Consider the following 18,997-nt stretch of genomic DNA (forward strand, 5'->3'; position numbering starts at 1 on the left):
CCTGTGTCTCCTGCCCTGAGTAAAGTCAAACTGTGCATCCTGTTCTCAGGCTTCACTGTAGATCCATGTAGAAATCATATTCATCAGCCATGCAGCCCTTTTCAGTAGGGGCTCCTGACATCTTGTAAGAAAATAATGAGCTTGGACAGCAAGTAATACGCACCTCACATTTGTTTATGTACACAGGCTACGTTTCTCAGAGCTGGGGAGATGAACAGCAGCTGCTTTCCCCTATGCCATATGCTTTATAGGACTCAGAACTAAACAATCGGTATTCAGGGAAGGCAGGACTCCCCCACCCCTGACTAATGACAGAGGCACACTAATGATGGGGGCAGGCTCTCACTCCAAACAGGCCTGGCCAGACACGGTGAGATGGGGTGGGCTTTGCAGCTGGACTGAGCATTTTTATAGCTTGTCCTTGGTCATGGAGCTCTCTGAAATGAGTGCTAAGGACCCAGTGACCACAACACTGTGAACATCTGATGTGAGAAAACATGAATTTCACAGTGTGCAACAGCGAAGCCAAGTCACCCCAGCCTCCTGCCCGCAGGCGAGCCCTGCAGCAGCAGCTGCTGCAGCTGCCCTGGGGAAGGGAGACTCATGCAGATGAACTCCCTGCCCCTCACATCTCAGCTGTGCCTTTGCAGGGTCTGTGCCTTTCCCCCCTTCCCTTGAGTCTGTCCAGGGCTGGATTCTCGGTGCAGCCCCGACAGAGAAAATACAAAATTAATCATCATGAGGCGTCACACGTTGCAGCTGAATTGCCCCTCCCCCTTGGCCACTCACTAGACTCATAGACTCTAGTGCCAGAAGGGACCAGCATGATCATTTAGTCTGACCTGCACACTGCAGGCCACAGAACCTCACCCTCCCACTCCTGTAATAGATCCCAAACCTGTCTGAGTTACTGAAGTCCTCAAATCATGATGTAAAGACTTCAAGTTACAGACAATACACTATTTACACCAGTTTAAACCTGCAGGTGACCTGGGCCCCATGCTGCAGAGGAAGGCGAAAATCCCCCAGGGTTTCTGCCAATCTGACTGAGGAGAAAATTCCTTTCTGACTGCAAATATGGTGATCAGTTAGGCCCTGAGCGTGTGGGCAAGACTCACGAGGCTGGCACGTGCGAGAGAATTCACTGTAGTAACTCAGATACCTCCCCATCTAGTGTCCAATCAAAAGCTGTTGGGGCATATTTGCTGCTAGCAGTCACAGATCGGCTACGTGCCATCATAGACAGTCCCATCATAGCATCCCCTCCATAAACTTACCAAGCTCAGTCTTGAAGCTAGTTAGGTTTTTTGCCCCCACTGCTCCCCTTGGAAGGGTGCTCCACAACTTCATTCCTCTGATGGGTAGAAACCTGCATCTAATTTGAAACCTAAACTTGTTGATGGCCAGTTTATGTCCATTTGTTCTTGTGTCCATATTGGTGCTTAACTTAAATAACTCCTCTCCCTCCCTGGTATTTCTCTCTCTGATGTTTTTACAGAGAACAGTCATATTTCCCCTCAGCCTTCTTTTGGTTAGACTGAACAAGCCAAACTCTATCAGCCTCCTCCTTGGATCATCCTAGTAGCCCTTATCTGCACCTGTTCCAGTTTGAATTCATCTTTCTTAAACATGGGAGACCAGAACTGCACACAGTATTCCAGATAAGGTCTCATCTGTACCTTGTGTGATGGTACCAACACTTCCCTGTCTCTGTTGGAAATACCTTGTCCAATGCATCCTAGGACTGCATTAGCCTTTTAGACTGCTGTGAGGGGACTCAGCTGCTGTGTCCCTGGATGTGTTAAGCTCCCTTGGTTCTCAGCAGGCTGCAGCAATGTTTCCTCCCTAGACCTTCCAGCACATTTCCTGGGCAGAGACTTATAGTCTGCTGCCCCTTCATGGCAATGGATTCCTCAGCCCACTTGCTTGAGCCCCCCAGGACCAGTGCTGACCCTCAAGATACTCCCATAGCCTTAATGACACCCTCTTCCAGAATGCCACCGAAGGCGAGAGCCTTCTGGGTTACAGTTTTAACCCTCTCAGAGGGTGAGTTGGCACTTGCGAAGCAGATAACGCACAGATGCCCTTTGCACAGAGTCTAACGCCTTATTTGCTCTTTCGCTTAACAGATAAATCACAATAGAATGCAGATCAGACAAAATAGTAAACCCTACATACATTTCCCTGCCTCAGTTTTCTCATCACACCAGAGCACTGTTTGGACCAGGGTCGGGATCCTTTGGCGTCATCCAGGTACTTTGGCTGCAGAGCTGAAACGTGTGCTGAAACATGGAGTCTTCTCCCTTCAGCTTGTCCCCTCTGACCTTGGTCCATGCTCTTCCTTACTCCTGTCCAGACATTCTGTGTGTCAAACCCCAAGCTCCTTCTGTGTGGTTCTATGTATTTCTGTATCCCCTACCAGCACCTGACTTTCTTTGTTCTGTGTTTTCCACTGCTCCCCTCTGAGAGGTAGGGTAAAACTGATTACTCTTAGTGTGCAGTTATTGTTAGCATAATAATTGTGTGGTCAAAGCACAGATATTAAAGCTAAGGACTCCTCATTGTCCTCAGTCGGGTGTGTACCGGTGCAGGTCCTGTCCACAGTACTGCATGCATGATGCTTTCCATGATGCAGCAATTTCATGATAACAACTTCAGAATAACTTCATAATATCAACCAGGACTCCTAGATTGTACAGACAGTGCCCCCAAATCAGGCACGCTAGGACACAGAAATAGGATAAATGGATGGCTCTGGTCCATTTGTGTTATACACACAGAGGAGTCCACATAATCTGTCACCGAAGTCACACTGAGAGCATCTTTCCAGCATTCTCCCTCATCTCCATTTCTCAGTGCACATGTGAAGAGGTGACATTTAATTTTTAAATGGATCTAGACCTAATGGTCAATCCTTCATTTGAGACTGGTAGTAGGTAGTAGTCCTGTGCTGGCCCCTGGGAAATAGATTGGGTGATCCAAAAGACCCTTCTACCTCCAGCTGTCCTCCTTGCCTGGTCTTGAAAGGAAGCTGTCCCAGTATCTGTCAATGGCTGTATTCCTGAAGGCCTTCCCTAGACGACTAACTGTCCGTCACATTGCCCTGGGCAATGGGGAGAAAAGGGTGAGAGAGAACAGTCCTATTGCCACACTGCAGGCAAGACCTGTGAGGTTCTTATTACAAAACGGATTCCTGTCTAAATTCTTTCTGCCTTCCCTGTTGTGATTCCCTTTACCCTGACCTCTGTCTGTTTGGGAAGCATCTGTTACATAGTGGGCACTACCACAGAAGAATGGTAATAATTATGGACTCGAGAGAGAGCAATTAGAAGCACTAGACCATGTTGAGGTAAAATATATACATCAAGAGCATTGCTTTGGGCAGCCTGTCTCTCCAGCTCACCCTTTTCTTCCCACCTGCCTTCTCCAAAGCTGACTCCCTCTGGATCCATTCTGCAGCACAGTGGCGTATGCACAGCACTATCTTTAGCCCCTCACTAACACAGTCCTTCTGGGGCAAGGGGCTCCCTCTATACAAACTTCCATTGTGGATCTGTCTCCAGACAAACCAGCCTCTTATGCAAAGAGGAGCCAAAAAGCAGGGGCCGCACCTTCAGCTTCATTGAAGCAGCTTTTTTCAGATCCCCCTAGTGCAAAGCAGCTATTCACATGGCTATCTTGGCCTCCCGAGGGTTTTCCCTGCACAAGAAGACTCTCCGGAAGCAGAGAGCCTCCCGTTGCAGGACAGGAGTACCCAGGAGCTGAATTTTATGATGCTGTGGGACACATATGATCTTTGGGCTAAACTCACTCCTCCTACTTCTGAACCTCAGGCTAGGAAAGTAGCTATCACAATCAGCAAACAATGTTCATCAGCCTAAGCCCAGAGAAATAAACTCCCTGCATTAGCATCTGCCATTAGCAGATCCTGACAATTTGATGCCAGGAAGAGTTCAAATGCTAGTGATTCCCAAAGTAATCCCAGTCCCCATCCATTCTCCAAAATTGCCATTTCCCTCACTTCGTGATCAAATTAATTTAATTCTTGAGTGTCTTTCCATTGTCATACACTGTTGCTTCACTGAGACAGGGTCATGTATTAAATTAAATAACATTGAGCTCCTAGACAAAAGCTGTATGCAAATCAAAAGGCTGCAGAGCACATCTTATTACTGGGCCATTTTCAGTGTGCGTTCCACAAGCAGTGTAAACCATGCGTGGTGTATGCCGTATGCTTCTACCCCATGGACTGATTGGTTCCTCTCTCACACTGCAGAAGATTGTAGCAGGACTGTGGGATACACTTCCCTGAGGGCACACATGTATTGACCGCTAATGTCCGGTATACCTCTCCATCAATAAAGAAGAAATGGTTCTCTTTCAGGAGAGCCCCAGCAAAGCAATGGCAGCGCTGATCAGCTCATGTCCAGCACCTTCTCGTCGCTGGGTGCAGCTGAAAAGAGTAGAGGTGGTGTCACCCCCACGACCTCCAATCCGTGTCTCTGCCTTGCGCCTTCGGCTTCTCTGGTGCTCCAGACTGGGAGAGGACTCCTCTAGTCATGCCTTTGGACCAAGGCTGTGGGGTGGGGGTGAGACTCTAGATGCCTGTTTGCCTTCCCTGCCTCTCCTCATCTGACTGCTTAGCACTGCTCAGAGAGACTTTAGTTACAGGTCAGATTGTCAGCACTGCCCTGCAGTGTAAGCTATACCCACAGCACTGTCACAACTTGGTCAAACCAGAGCACTCTGCTTCAAACTCTGGAGAAGGTCAGATGGAGCTAGGGAATTTGCCATTCAACCCTATTTGCATAAAGAACCAAACTGGAACCCCAAACCCCAGCAGCCTCAAACTCCCTGGAGGTTTTGATTTGGATTCAGTTCTAGATCTGAACTCTAGGCTGTGGTAGGAGCTGCAGCACTAGGGTGAGGGAAACAGGAAAGATGAAGCCCTGTGGTACTACCTCTAACACCCCTTAGGCCCAGAACTCTGCAAGGCAGGCCATCTCCCCACCCAAGACGTGGGATCAAGGAAAGAAAAAAAAATCCTTGAGGATGGAGAGACTAAAGCTGCCACTTACAGTTGCAGAAGCAGTTTCACCAGGGACCTTCAGACTCATCAGCCAGAGGGCTGGCTTATACTCTGAATATTGTTCCCCCTCTGTTGAGTATCTGCTGATTTCAAACCCAACCCTAACCCTTGCCTTTCAGTTCACTTCAGTATCTCTCTGGATACCTTCATGCCTATCATCCTCTTCCCTTTCATCCCCTTACCGCTCTTCCTTTTCTTCCTTTAGTCAATTTTTTCCTGTCTTTCTTTCTGTCCCACTCTTGCCCTAGAACACATTGAACGTCTACAGTAAAATAGACTGTAAATAAACAATGCCCCACCCCCAAAACTGACATCAGAGATCATGGAACAGCACTTTCAGACTATCGTTCTGTAGTATCTCTTTCCCCCACGCCATCTCTCTTGTCTACTAAGACTATAAGCTCTTCCAGACAGGGACCATCTCTCAGCATATATTTGTACAGCACTTAGCACAATGAGGCCTCGGTCTCAGTTGAGGTCTCTAGGCACTACCATAATACACAGAATAATTAATAACTAATGTGTCACCAGCTCATCACTAGAAAAGAGCCATTAACATTGCTTCTGCTGCAAGAATCACTGGGTGAAATCTTCTGGCCTGTGTTGTGCGGGCCAGAGAAGCTGATCACAGGGATCCCTTCTGGTTTTAAAACAGATGACACTCCAGTATGCTGTGCATCCTTTACTTGCCATCCCCAGTTCCCTGCTCCTAGAAATCTCTGGAAAATATGCACAACAATGGTGAAGTGTGGTAGGTGCCTCCAAAACCAGTGTATTTCACTGCTTCTTCGAATATCAGTCTTGTTTTCTCAATTCTTTGAGCATATCAGTCCAGTAGAAAATAAGGAGAACTCCTTCATGTAGGCTTTCAAAAGTCCTTTGACAAAGTCTCTACCATGAGGCTACTAAAAGAAACTAAGTAGTCCTTGAAGTGAGAGGCAAAGTGGCAAAGTGTTGTCATGGGTCGGAAACTGGTTAAGAGATAGGAAACAAAGAGTAGGGTTAAATGGTCAGTTTTCATCTTGGCAAAAAGTTAACAATGGCAGCTACAAAGTTCTGTACACAGACAGACTAGTTCTTGTCTGGAAAAGAAAGAGAGCAGGGAAGTGGCAAAATTGGCAGATGGCACAACATGATTTAGGTTAGACAAGTCTAGGTAGGACGGTGAGGAACTTCAAAAGCACCTAGCCAATCAGGGTGACTGGACAACATGATGGCACATGAAATTCAGTGTTAGAATCATAGAATATCAGGATTGGCACGGACCTCAGGAGGTCATCTAGTCCAACTGACTGCTCAAAGCAGGACCAATTCCCAAATATATCATCCCAGCCAGGGCTTTGTCAAGCCTGACCTTAAAAATTTCTATGGAAGGAGATTCCACCACCTCCCTAGGTAACCCATTCCAGTGCTTCACCACCTTCCTAGTGAAAAAGTTTTTTTCTAATATCCAACCTAAACCTCCCCAACTGCAACTTGAGACCATTATTCCTTGTTCTGTCATCTGGTATCACTGAGAACAGTCTAGATCCATCCTCTTTGGAACCCCGTTTCAGATACTTGAAAGCAGCTATCAAATACCCCCTCATTCTTCTCTTCTGCAGACTAAACAATCCCAGTTCCCTCAGCCTCTCCTCCTAAGTCATGTGTTCCAGTCCCCTAATAATTTTTGTTGTCCTCTGCTGGACTCTTTCCAATTTTTCCACATCCTTCTTGTAGTGTGGGGCCCAAAACTGGACACAGTACTCCAGATGAGGCCTCATCAATGTCAAATAGAGGGGAATGAGCACGTCCCTCGATCTGCTGGCAGTGCCCCTACTTATACAGCCCAAAATGCCACTAGCCTTCTTGGAAACAAGGGCACACTCATATCCAGCTTCTCATCCACTGTAACCCTAGGTCCTTTTCTGCAGAACTGCTGCCTAGCCATTCGGTCCCTAGTCTGTAACAGCGAATGGGATTCGTCCATCCTAAGTGCAGACTTTGCACTTGTCCTTGTTGAACCTCATCAGGTTTCTTTTGGCCCAATCCTCTAATTTGTCTAGGTGCCTCTGTATCCTATCCCTGCCCTCCAGCGTATCTACCACTCCTCCCAGTTTAGTGTCAAATACAAAGTAATAGACATTGGAAAGGAATATTTGAACTACTCATATGCCCCATAATCCTTCTATATTTGAGAGGAGGTTGTGAAGATAAAGCCATACATGTTTGGAAGGAGGTCAGATACTATGGTTTTGAGGGCCATTGATGTATCTAGATAGATAAAGCTGGTGGCACAGGGGTCAAACGCAGGGGTCTGCCTGACTTTGGGCCAGTATTACTGATGGGTTCTGGAGGAGCCTTAGGACACCAATGGTAAATTGGATCTGTGCCCCTCTAGGCCACTGACAAGTAGTGGAGACATTGTGTCCATTATTGGAGGAGATTGTGAATGGCTGCCCATAGCACAGTTTGTATACTTAAGGAATTGACCTTGAGGTTTTGGACATAGTTAATGTCTCTAATTATCACCCAGTCTCTAATCTCACCTTTTAGGGAGATGTTTATGACACAGCTGCGGTACTCTTACAATTCCTGGAGCCCTCAGATGGCCTCCAGTCTGGTTCTCTATATTGCACAGAGACAGTCCTGGTCCCAATGGTTGATCTGCTGCAGGCTGAGAACCAAATGTTTGTGCTGATCTTTGTAGACCTGTGAGCTGCCTCTGACCATGCTGACATGGCCATGATCCTAGGTGAGGATTAATGAAGGCATTCTGAAATAATTGTATCTTTTTCTCATGGGACAACACACTATGCAGCCTTATACAGTAAATATGAATGAGGGAATAGGATTCCAGTGACTCCATTGTCCATCTGTAGTTAGCTCTCATTTTTCTTCAAGTGGTTGCAGACACGTGTTCCACTCAGGTGTGCATGCACCAAATACAACTAGGCTGGAAATCTTTTCTTAGCAGTGCCCACAGTACCTCTGTCCTGTAGCCACTCCCCTAGCTATGTAAGGGCAGCACGACTCCAACCCTACTCAGTTCCTCCTTGCCACCCGCTGCTTAAGTCGAAATATTATGTGTGGTATTTTACCTCACTTTTTCTGTCACAGAGTTTCCGTGATTCTGGTGTATATAATTAATTATAGTGATACACTTAAGTTTTTATTAGTTAAGTAGGATTTAGCCTGCTGAGATGCCTTCACCAAGTTTTAAACGCTATCTGTCATATAGGGTGGCTATCCCCAGTAGTGATCCCTACACTCAGTGTTTATTGTGCCTTGGAGAAGGGGACATTATGGAAAGGTGCTCCATCTGTAAATAGTTCAAGAAAACACAGGTGGCAAGAGATTTTTACCTCAAGCAATACCTTCTGAAACAGGACATGAGATCTGCTTTGGCACTGTGGACTTCCACAGACCATCCAGTCCCAACTCAAGTTGTTGCTCCAGGCTCCAGGTCTGATATTTCCCCTAACAGGAAGGGGGATTATTCTCCTTCCTCTGGTCCTCCGAAGAAGAGGTCTTGCAAGACAAACAAGGCCATTCCAGGACTCAAGAGGTTCCTCTTCATCTTTGAATAGGCGTGTTCACTTGCACCATGATTCTTCAGGTTTGTGGGATGGAGTTGGCCCGTCTAACCACTTCCTGGTACCACACCGAGAGCTGTTGGACATTATTCCATCGACCTCGGGACTGGGCATGGGGCATTTGTTGAGTCTGGCACTGACAATGTCAGCATCAGCACCAACTGTCTCTACACTATGGCATATCAGGTTACATCAGACCTGCTCTGCCTCTCTGTTCCTGATTCATCAATAATTCAGGAGCACTCAGCTGCTGTGGCTTCTTCTGCTTTGGCAGTGTCCTCTGTGCCGCCTGGTCTGTTTGCAAAATTGTCTCAGTTGGCAGCACCATATTCTGCACCTCCTAAGATGCAGAGTGCAGAGTTGAGGTCAATGCCCCTTTTTGGTACCGAGGGGTCCATCGGCACAGATGCACTCTTAAGTACCGACAATACCTTCAGAGCAGAACTCATTTTGGGGATTGGTACAAGTTCCAGCTTCAGAATTGTTGTCTGCTCCTGTGTTGAGTGGAAGTACGATGCCTATTTTGGTACAGTACTTAACTTGTTGACTGCTCTTCTGTCCTTGGTACCGATGCCACTTCCATATTGGTATTTGGATGAGACTGGTCATTTGCTTGGTCATGTTTGAGGACATCTTTCTCCTCTCCCTTTTCTTCAAGGCAACACTCTTGGAAGTCCTTAAGGCCATCCTTGGATCACCATCAGTACTAAGATAGGCATCTTTCCCCATGCCTCCTGTCCATAAATGCCATATCCTTCTCCCTAGTGGCCTCCTTGGAATATTTGGGACCTTCCTTGATCTACAAGATCCTGTTCTTTTACCCAGTCCAAGATAAGGTTGCCAACCGAATCTGCAGCCTGTCCTCCTGAGCTACCTCTGTTGCAGATTCAGTCGGAGGTCATTCCTCCTGGTCCATTTCATTTTGAACCCAGGGAGCCTCCACTGGCCCTGCTTCCTCCTTCCTTCTCCTCACTAGGTGATTCTCCTTCCCTGTGCTCGAGGATTTCAAGTCATACCAGGACCTCCTGAGGTGTTAGGCTTCCACCTTGGGCATGCTGGCCAAGTTCGTGCAGGAGAATACCCATAAGTTGTTGCATATTCTCCAGTCCTCAACCTGAGGTAAGGTAGCTTTTCCCATAAATGAAGCTCTTTTGGAGCCTGCAATACCCCAGCTTCATTGCCCCCTACAGTGAAGCATTCTAACAATATTATGTCCCTACGCAGGTGTCATAAACAGATAAGAAAAGTTAATAGCACAGAAGTACTTTATATCTCTTTGACTGTAAAGAGTTAACAAGTTCAGTAAGCCTGGCTGTCACCTGACCAGAGGACCAATCAGAGGACAGAATACTTTCAAATCTTGAGGGAGGGAAGTTTTTGGGCTGTGCTGTTAGTTTTGGTGGTTGTTCACTCTGGGGGCTCAGAAGGATCAGACGTGCAACCAGGTTTCTCTCCAATCTCTCCAATACAGGCTCTTATAAGTTCAGAATAGTGAGTACTAGGTAGATAAAGCGAGTTAGGCTTATGGTTGTTTTCTTTATTTGCAAATGTGTATTTGGCTTGGAGGAGTTCAAATGTGTATTTGGCTTGGAGGAGTTCAAACTGGTGTTTTACTGAAAAGATTTTAATTTGTACTTGTATACTTAGGCTGGAAGGGTATTCCCAGTGTCTGTAGCTGAAAGACCCAGTACCTATTCCATTTTAAATTTACAAAGATAATTTTTACTGTTTTTTCTTTCTTTAATTAAAAGCTTTTCTTGTTTAAGAACCTGATTGATTTTTTATTCTGGTGAGACCCCAGAGGACTGAGTCTGGATTCAGCAGGGAATTGGTGGGGAGAAAGGAGAGAAGAGGGAGAGAGAGGCTGATTTCTCTCTGTGCCAGGATTACTTTCTCTCAGGAAGAGTCTGGGAGGGGGAAAGAGAAGGAGGGAGGAAGGTGAATTGTCCTCTCGGTTTTGAGATTCAAGGAGTTTGAATCACAGTGATCTTCCAGGGGAACCCAGGGAGGGGAAGTCTGGGAGAGGCAACGGTGAGGGAAAGGGTTTACTTTCCTTGTGTTAAGACCCAGAGGGACTGGGTCTTGGGGGTCCCCGGGCAAGGTTTTTGGGGGGGACTGGAGTGTACCAGGCACTGGAATTCCTGGATGGTGGCAGCGCTACAAGTACTAAGATGGTAATTGAGCTTAGAGGAATTCATGCTGGTACCCCATCTTTTGGACGCTAAAGTTCAGAGTGAGGATTGTGCCATGACAGCAGGGTTTTGAGTGTTTCTATTCTCATCCAGTCCCTAAACTCTCTTGTTATGATGACAGTAAATGACAGATTATTGCAGGGGAGATACGAATCCACGCTAAGGACAGGGAATCTAAGAGTGTGGATTGATGGAGAGGAAAATTTATTCAGCCCCATTGTTACAGATGCACATTGCAAATCAATAAGTGTTGCTATCTAAATATGACTTCCTCAGTTGGGAGACTGTGTCGAAATGTACTGATAAACTGCCAGAATCATCCAGGTAAGAGTTTGTTGTTCATTGTGGAGGGCCATCTGCTGGCCAAAACATTATTACAGTCACCACTGGATGTGGCAGATGCTTCCCCAGAATTCTGGTGTCAGCTGTGACTAAGTGAAGGGCCTCGTAGTCGCAGAATTCTGGCATTGCTCCTGAGGTTCAGCAGAGCATAGAAGACTTGCCTTTTGATGGTTGTTTTATGTTTACTGAGGAAACTGACAAGACTTGACATTCTTTTAAGGACTACTGTGCTACGGTATGTTTGTTGGAGTTTTATACCTCAGCCCCAAAGAGGAGCCATTATGAAGGTTTTCAGCAACAGCAGCAGTATTGGGCTTTCCAGCTGTCGTCATTTACTCTTAGACAGCTAGACTTCTCCAGAACAAGTCATAGCCTCATAGGTCACAGAGGAGGAAGCCTTCTGGATCCAACTTTAACCAGCCATCCCGCCCTCCAGTGTCAAGCAAGCAACTATTTTTACTTGCACATCCAGGACATCATTTCAGCTGTGATCTCTCAATCTCCATCTCTTCAACTCGGGGATAGCCTGTCTCACTTTCACAGTGTTTGGCACAGAGTAACCATGGACAGATGGATCCTAAGCACTGTGAGATTAGGTTCTGAAATCCAATTTCTGTGGATTCCCCCTTCCCACTCCTTCTCTCTTCAGGCACCTCTCTCACGAGCCACTGCTCCTTCCACAGGTTCCGTTTTGCATTCTTCAGGAGCTAGAGAGGAGGTCCCCCTGCAGAAGGAGGGAAAGGGATTCTCCTCCTTCTCCTCTTGGTCCCCAGGTCCACGGGAGGAATGAGACCTAGCCTTGATCTCTCCAATCCCAATAAGTACATCACATACGTGAAATTCTACCTAGTCACCATTGCTTCAGTTCTTCCCACATTGAATCACAATGACTGGCTTGCTTGATGTTCAGGACACTTACTTCCATGTGAAAGCAGCAAAGAATCCTGTGGCACGTTATAGACTAACAGACGTTTTGGAGCATGAGCTTTCGTGGGTGAATACCCACTTCCTCAGATGCATGTCGCAATTCTCCCAAGCCACAAGTGGTTTTTGAGATTTCCATGTGGCAATTCTCCCAAGCCACAAGTGGTTTTTGAGATTTGTTGTGGCAGGTCAACACGGTCAGTACACTGTGCTCCCCTTTGGCCTGTCCTCAGCTCTGTACGAGCAAATGCATGGCGGTAGTAGCAGCCTCACTCAGAAAAAAGAGGATTTCATCCAAAAGATAGCATTTCTTGTGGCCATAACTTCCACAAGGAGAGCCAGTGACCTGCAGTCCTTAATGGCAGACCTTCCCTACACTCAAAAACAAGATGGCCTTGAGGCCTCAGCCCTTTGTCTAAAATGATTTCACAATTTCATATTAACCAGACAATACACTCACCTGTCTTTCTTCCTAAGCTTTATTCAAATACAGACGTACAGCATCTTCATTCTTGAATGTCAGACATTGCTTAGCATTGTATTTGGAAACAGTTAAGCCATTTCATTCATCGCTAAAGATAAGATTTAGTCAAAGATATTTTTAATAAAAGTCATAGACAGATCACAGGCAATAAACAAAAATTCATGGCCCATGACCTGTCCATGACTTTTACTGTATAAGTACCCCTGACTAATATTTAGCAATTCCTGGGACCCTGGTGTGCTGCTGCTCTGGAGGTCCCCAGGACACTGCTGCTCTGAGGGACCCCAGGGGCCAACAGCTAGCCCCTGCACTGGCAGTGGAGGCTGATTGACCCCCAGACACCCGCTACTCCAAGGCCCCAGGGGCTGCTGTTTTGAAGGCCTCTGGGGCAGCCCCTGGGACCACTGCTGCTCAGGCAGCTCCCCAGGAACAGGGCTGGTCCAGCAGCAGGAGGTGTGGCTGGCCTCAGAGTCTGCTCCAGCAGTGGCCGATGCGACTGGCCACAGGGCCACCCAAGCAGTGGCTAGTGTGGCTGGCCCTGGGGCTACTCCAGCAGTGGCTGGTGCTGCTGACCCTGCAGCACCCAGGACCACTCCTTGGTTGCTCCTTGGGGCCAACTGCTCAGGAAGCCCTGGGGTCAGCTGCAGTTGCAAAAGTCATGGAGGTCATGGAAAGCCACGGAATCCATGACTTCTGCGACCTTCATGACAGAATTGCAGCCTTCTTCATTGCCTTGACTTTTTATTTTCTTTGAGGATGGGATGAAGGGTCAAGCAGTTTCTGTGCAAATGTTTTTCAGGTGGATATTATCCTGCTTTTCACTGATTTAAGGGATAGCTTGAACTGTGCCGCCACAGAGGTTATGAGGGCCCAAGTGACATAGATCTCATTTCCCAGTAATGTTTCGGTATTGGACATTAGCAGGTGTGACATTCTCAAGGGTTCAATGTAGTCTGCTGAACTGTATCCCCTCAACTCTGCAGTATTTTACACTGCTGTGCTGTGAGAGCCACCACTCCTGATCTGCCCTCACACAGCCTCCAGCATGTGAATCACTCCCAGCTGTAGCCATCCATCCAAGAATTACACTGCAGGGCAACACCAGCAAACTACCAGTCCCAGGCCTCCTCCAGCATTGTGCATTTTGTACTGCCCAGCACCTACCTGGACAATACAAGCGCATATAAAATCTGTCATTTAATTAATAGAAAATTATATGCACAAACTTTGTTATCTCAAGTGGAGTTTCCCAGACACTTCAGTCCAACTACACTGGTTTAGGTAAAACAATAAAACAAGTTTATTAACTACAGAAAGAAAGATTTTAAGTGATTACAAGTAATGAGGCATAAAAGTAATAATTGGTTACAAATAAATAAGAGGTTAAATGCATCTAATATGTAACTTAACAAGCTAAATGAATTCAGAGCAAAGCATGTCTCTCCCCACATGCTGTAGAGTCTTACTTGCTGAACTCCGTTCAAACAGGCTCTCTCCCCAGTCTAATAATGCTTCCTTTGTCCTTTAAGTGTTGTCATTGCCATGAGTATAGATGAAGGGAGAGATCATTTGGGGTCTCTGTTCTCCATTTTTATATTGTTTCCTCCTCTTTGAGAATGATCACCAGATGGTGTTCAGAGAACAGAAAGTCTGTGGGACAGGAACCTCCAGCTGTTTCTTTGCCAAGATGTAAAATTCTCACTCACACCCTTTTTCTGCCAAGGAATGGTCCCTTAAACAGGTGATAGTCCATTTGATTTTGTTGACACCTGGCTGAAGTGCAAGTTTACCTTTTGTCTTTGAGAAATTGGTTTGTGCTTGCTTTTCTAAACTTTAAGCATATCTCAATAATGTTATAGAGTAGACTCTTATAACTTTACATACAATGTTGCCACGCATATTTTACCAGGACAATAATGATCAGTAAATTATAAGTTTTCAAATGATCCCTCACAAGGCATACTTTGTACAAAATCGATTGTAGGTTTGTAAAAAGGGTACACATAGGGATACAGATGGTCACAGCTGCTACTTTCTCTTCAATATGTACTTTTGTCAAGTATGCTATTATGACTGCATCTAGATCAGATGCAAATTTTGGGGAGGTAGTTCTGCAGTCATTCTTTAGGCTCTGAGCCCCACTGAAATTTGGTGCGAAGGAACCAAGGTGGGTTGTGGCAACAGTGCCCTTAAATAGCCCAGGGAGGGGCTATGGGGCCAGAGGGCCTGAGCACTGCCCCTACAGGTACTGCTAAGCAAAGTTCTCTGTCTTTGGTGTGCTGAGCACATGCACACTTGAGTGGAATATATGTCTGCACCCACACCTTGAAGAACAACAGTTACAGTACAGGTAGGTAACCATCCTTAACTGATGAAGGGGGCCCTCCCTGGACTGTATGCTAGAGGTTCTCATTGTCTAGCCTAGTTCTCAGATTTACTGAGGCTTGGTCTACACTGAGGGGGGCGGAATCGATCTAAGATAACGCAATTCAGCTATGATAATAGCGTAGCTGAAGTCAACGTATCTTAGATCCACTTAGAATCACTTACTTTGCATCTTCGCGGCACGGGATCGACAGCCGCCACTCCCCTGTCAGCTCTGCTTCCGCCTCTCGCCGTGGTGGAGTTCCGAAGTCGATGGCAGAGCGATTGAGGACCGATTTATCTGCCTCTACACTAGACACGATACATCGATCCCCGATAGATCAATCACTACCTGCCGATCTGGGTATCCAAAGTTGTGGTTTTCACCGTGTGTTTCTTGAGACAATCAGACCTTGTAAAAATGGCTAATTGTCATTACTTTGGAAGACAATTTGGGAAAAGGCATGAATCAGAAATTCCCAGCACTCTGCAAAATATGAAAGGGCTTCACGTACTCTCACACTGTATATGAAGGGAATGAATTCTGAAGTAAATGCTGGTTTGTATGTGTTACTGTTTCTGATCATTACTATGGCAACCCCAGCATCGTGTGATATATGTCCTCTGTCAGAGTAAAGCTGCTTTGAAGTATATAGCTGAAGAAGCACTCCGATGTTGCACATGCACGCTCAGGTTCACTCGCTCACACAGGCACACTTGCTCTGGCTTACACACACTCAGTAGAACAAATGGCCATTTAATTGCAAAAGTAGTGACATTACTGCAAGGGTAAATTTGTGGCAGTTCTCTCTTTAGCTTCCTTTTTTCTGTCTTTCCGGTAGTTTGACTTCACCAGGGCTTGGAGCAGGTGCTGGCCTTTCTGCATGGATCCAGCTGCAAGATCTGGCTAGCTAAACAAACAATAAGAACAAATTCACTTGAAACTTCAATTTCACTTCCACTTGAGACAATTTGACACACGCAGCCTCCGAGATTTACATCCCTCTGCATGCAGCCTAGCCATAAGCGTTAGCTGTAACTATTTGGGGGATTCAGAGGTGCTTTCCAATGCCTATTGATGTGCACTTATCCAGACCTGACTCTCACAAGGGCTCTGTCACAGGCTTCCAAATCTGGCATAGAAAAATATATGGGAAAGCAATCACATGACTGTTTAACCCCATTTACTGTGGGGCCTCCAGAGTTAATTTGTGGAAGTGAAAAAGATAGAAAGCTGGTGCAACATACGCTTTCAGAAGTGTGGTGGAGAATGTTGTTTGGCTGGCAGAAAAGGCTCATGCAGTGGAGCAATTTGCAGAGTTCCCCTCGGAGTTATAAATCATCTTCATAATATTACAGTCCTTTTTTTCTGTGAAAATTTGCCCCATTTTCTTATTTACTTCTTTCCTTTGAGGAACTGTTCATCTGACCAAGGTCATAAATCCTTAATGCCAACAAATTGCATATTATCTGTTTTCCTTTTTCCCCCTTTAGTCTATTTAAATTTTAATAGTAATATAAAAAAAAGGAATAAAGCGTAAATAGAATGTCTGGAGTTGTTTTCCCCAGCACTGACCCTCCATTAGCCATCAGATCAGAATTGCTCTTTGCATCAATCTTCAGAAGGCTAGCAATACCAGCAAGTATTATTCAGTAGCATCACATCAACAGAAGGTGAATCAAAAGATTTTTTCAATCACATGATTCTGTAGAAAAAAAAATTGTCATTTAAAGATGAAAATCCTCATAAAGTGTTCTCTATATATTCTGATACTCAAGGCACAATATTTTTGTTGGTGGTATTGAGCTTTATCCATAAAATGTTAGCTCTTTATGGCTGGTTGTGTATGTCTCTCAATTCTTCTTTTGTTATTGGACTAGTGATATTAGAGAAGGTTGATTGCCTGGACTCTGTGGGATTTCCTTGCCATTTCTAGCCCTGACTGCAGTGGGAAAGAACTGCTGCATTAACACTTAGGGTATAATTGCATTTTGTTTTTCTCACTGTTATATTTTACAACAGAAAGGACCCCTCGAGACCCATGAGTCCCTCCTGCTCCACTTAATACTAGCATGCTCCCAAATCATTAAAGGAAAGGAATTTTTTTATATTAAAAATATATATTATTTTAAATATTTAATATTTATTTATTATTTCATTTATTTAAGCTCTAAACTAGAAACCTTGCATCCTGTCAGCGTGAACAAAAACCACACCCACACCCTCTCCTTCTAGGGTACCATTTGATTGGAACTGAGGCGTGCAAGCCACTTCCTGTGGGAGAGAAGTATCTAACCTCTCCATCCATTCCCTGGACAATTATTCTTCTCTTTAGTACTACATGCATCCTGAAGTGCCACCACTGTGGAAGCTGCATACTTATTCATAAACCTCAGTTCTGGCCCAGACTAGGCTCCAGCAGAGGTCCTGTGAAAAAAAAAATCATGTGATCATATAATCATAGATTGCATTGTGATGCATATGCACGCAGGGGCCAAATTAAAGTTTCATGGACAGCCTAAATGCTGGCATTTCCTAGCTTCCGAGTACATGGCTTTGCAGCTTTAATATAACATTTTAATGTAGATTTTTGTGTATCATTTTGTATTGAGCAAACACTGCCTTGTATGTAGGATAACAAGCCTCAGTAAAAATCTACCTAACATAAAAAACACAGTACACACACTAGCTGCCTTGCAAACTGGACTGAAGTTTACCAGCATCGCTAGCTGCCTGCCAAGAGATAAGAGAGCTCCTGGATGAATGCCTTCTCCGAAGAGCCCCACGCTGCAAGGATAGTGATCTTTGCATTTGAAAATTAGGGTGCCTGGGTCAAAGAAACAGATACTCATTGACCTGTTCCCCCTTTAAACACAGCCAGCCCCCATGGGTTTTGCTGTGGTCTCTGCATTTTGCCTCCCTCTTTGCATCTTTCCCTGCCTCCTGATATGTTAAACAGTCCCTGTGGCTTTGCTGTGGCACATTCCACTCTGAACTGCAGGCAAAGCATGGTGCAGGTAGCACTAAAAAGACTTGGGAAGTAATTAGACACTCAGGGCCAGATTTTCAAAGGTAATTAGGTGCCTACAAATGCAGATTGGAACTTTAGTGTGATTTTCAGATGTGTCTAGTAGACGTGTCTATTGAAATCTGTGGAGGTACATGCCCAAACTCCATAGGCATTTCTGACAGTCCCACCAGGTGCCTATTTTTGGGTGCCTAAATACTTTTGAATATCTGGTTCTCACACAGCAAGATGCAAGTCCAGAAAGCTACTCTGAAGTCTGTGGAGCTACCCCAGGTAACACCAGAACAGAATATGGCTCCTATTTTCTGGTACTAGCAAGATAACTGGTTCAGAGAGTGGTTTCTGGACATAGCAAATGTGTATTCTAACTGAGTTAATTGGCACGGTTGGAGGGAGCCTTGCTTCTGTGTCCCCTTTCGCTCTCTGGAATCAGCTATATATAGGCTGTGGTCTGACTTTTGGAGCATGAGTGGGCTCCTTGACCTCATCTTGATGCTATATTTGATGGATGCTCACTCCAGATGTAAATGCCAGCAGTTGACGAAGTATTGTCCCATTTCTCCATACTAGAACATCCATCTGGTGGCCAAGTGGCTAGGTTCTCTGGAGAAAAAACTTGAGCAGCACAGTGAAGGCAGCCACCAGGAGTTCCGTGTCTTCATTAGTGCAGAGCCTGCTCCTTCACCTGATGGCCACATCATCCCCCAGGGAATCCTGGAGAACTCCATCAAAATCACCAACGAACCCCCAACTGGGATGCATGCCAACCTGCACAAGGCCCTGGATAACTTCAACCAGGTATGGTTACACTTCATAGGAATCATTGGCTTCCTTCATGAGGTAGCTGCAGTAACCAAACAGGTTGCCAGATTAGTTAAGAACTAATGTATCCAGATGCACAACACAATGTATGGGGCATATCTGCTACCTTCTGCTCCCAAGTGGCCACTGCGTAACCTTGTAGAATGTCCGCTTACAATCTATTTAAGCAGCATTGA

General features: G+C 45.6%; 2 protein-coding genes across 7 annotated transcripts in view; one reads left to right on the top strand and one right to left on the bottom strand.

The window, feature by feature from the left end:
• The window catches only part of DNAH9 (dynein axonemal heavy chain 9), a 392,319-nt gene that overhangs the window by 345,130 nt on the left and 28,192 nt on the right, over positions 1 to 18,997 (top strand). For all 6 annotated transcript variants that reach the window (XM_050919194.1, XM_050919196.1, XM_050919197.1 and 3 more), the window contains one exon: positions 18,570 to 18,797. In XM_050919194.1, coding sequence (XP_050775151.1) covers positions 18,570 to 18,797 — 228 coding nt within the window. The remainder of the gene's footprint in view (positions 1 to 18,569; positions 18,798 to 18,997) is intronic.
• The window catches only part of SHISA6 (shisa family member 6), a 616,361-nt gene that overhangs the window by 79,111 nt on the left and 518,253 nt on the right, over positions 1 to 18,997 (bottom strand). The gene's annotated exons all lie outside the window — the stretch shown is intronic.

Source organism: Gopherus flavomarginatus, chromosome 12 (assembly GCF_025201925.1).
Source record: "Gopherus flavomarginatus isolate rGopFla2 chromosome 12, rGopFla2.mat.asm, whole genome shotgun sequence".
Taxonomy (NCBI): Eukaryota; Metazoa; Chordata; order Testudines; family Testudinidae; genus Gopherus; species Gopherus flavomarginatus.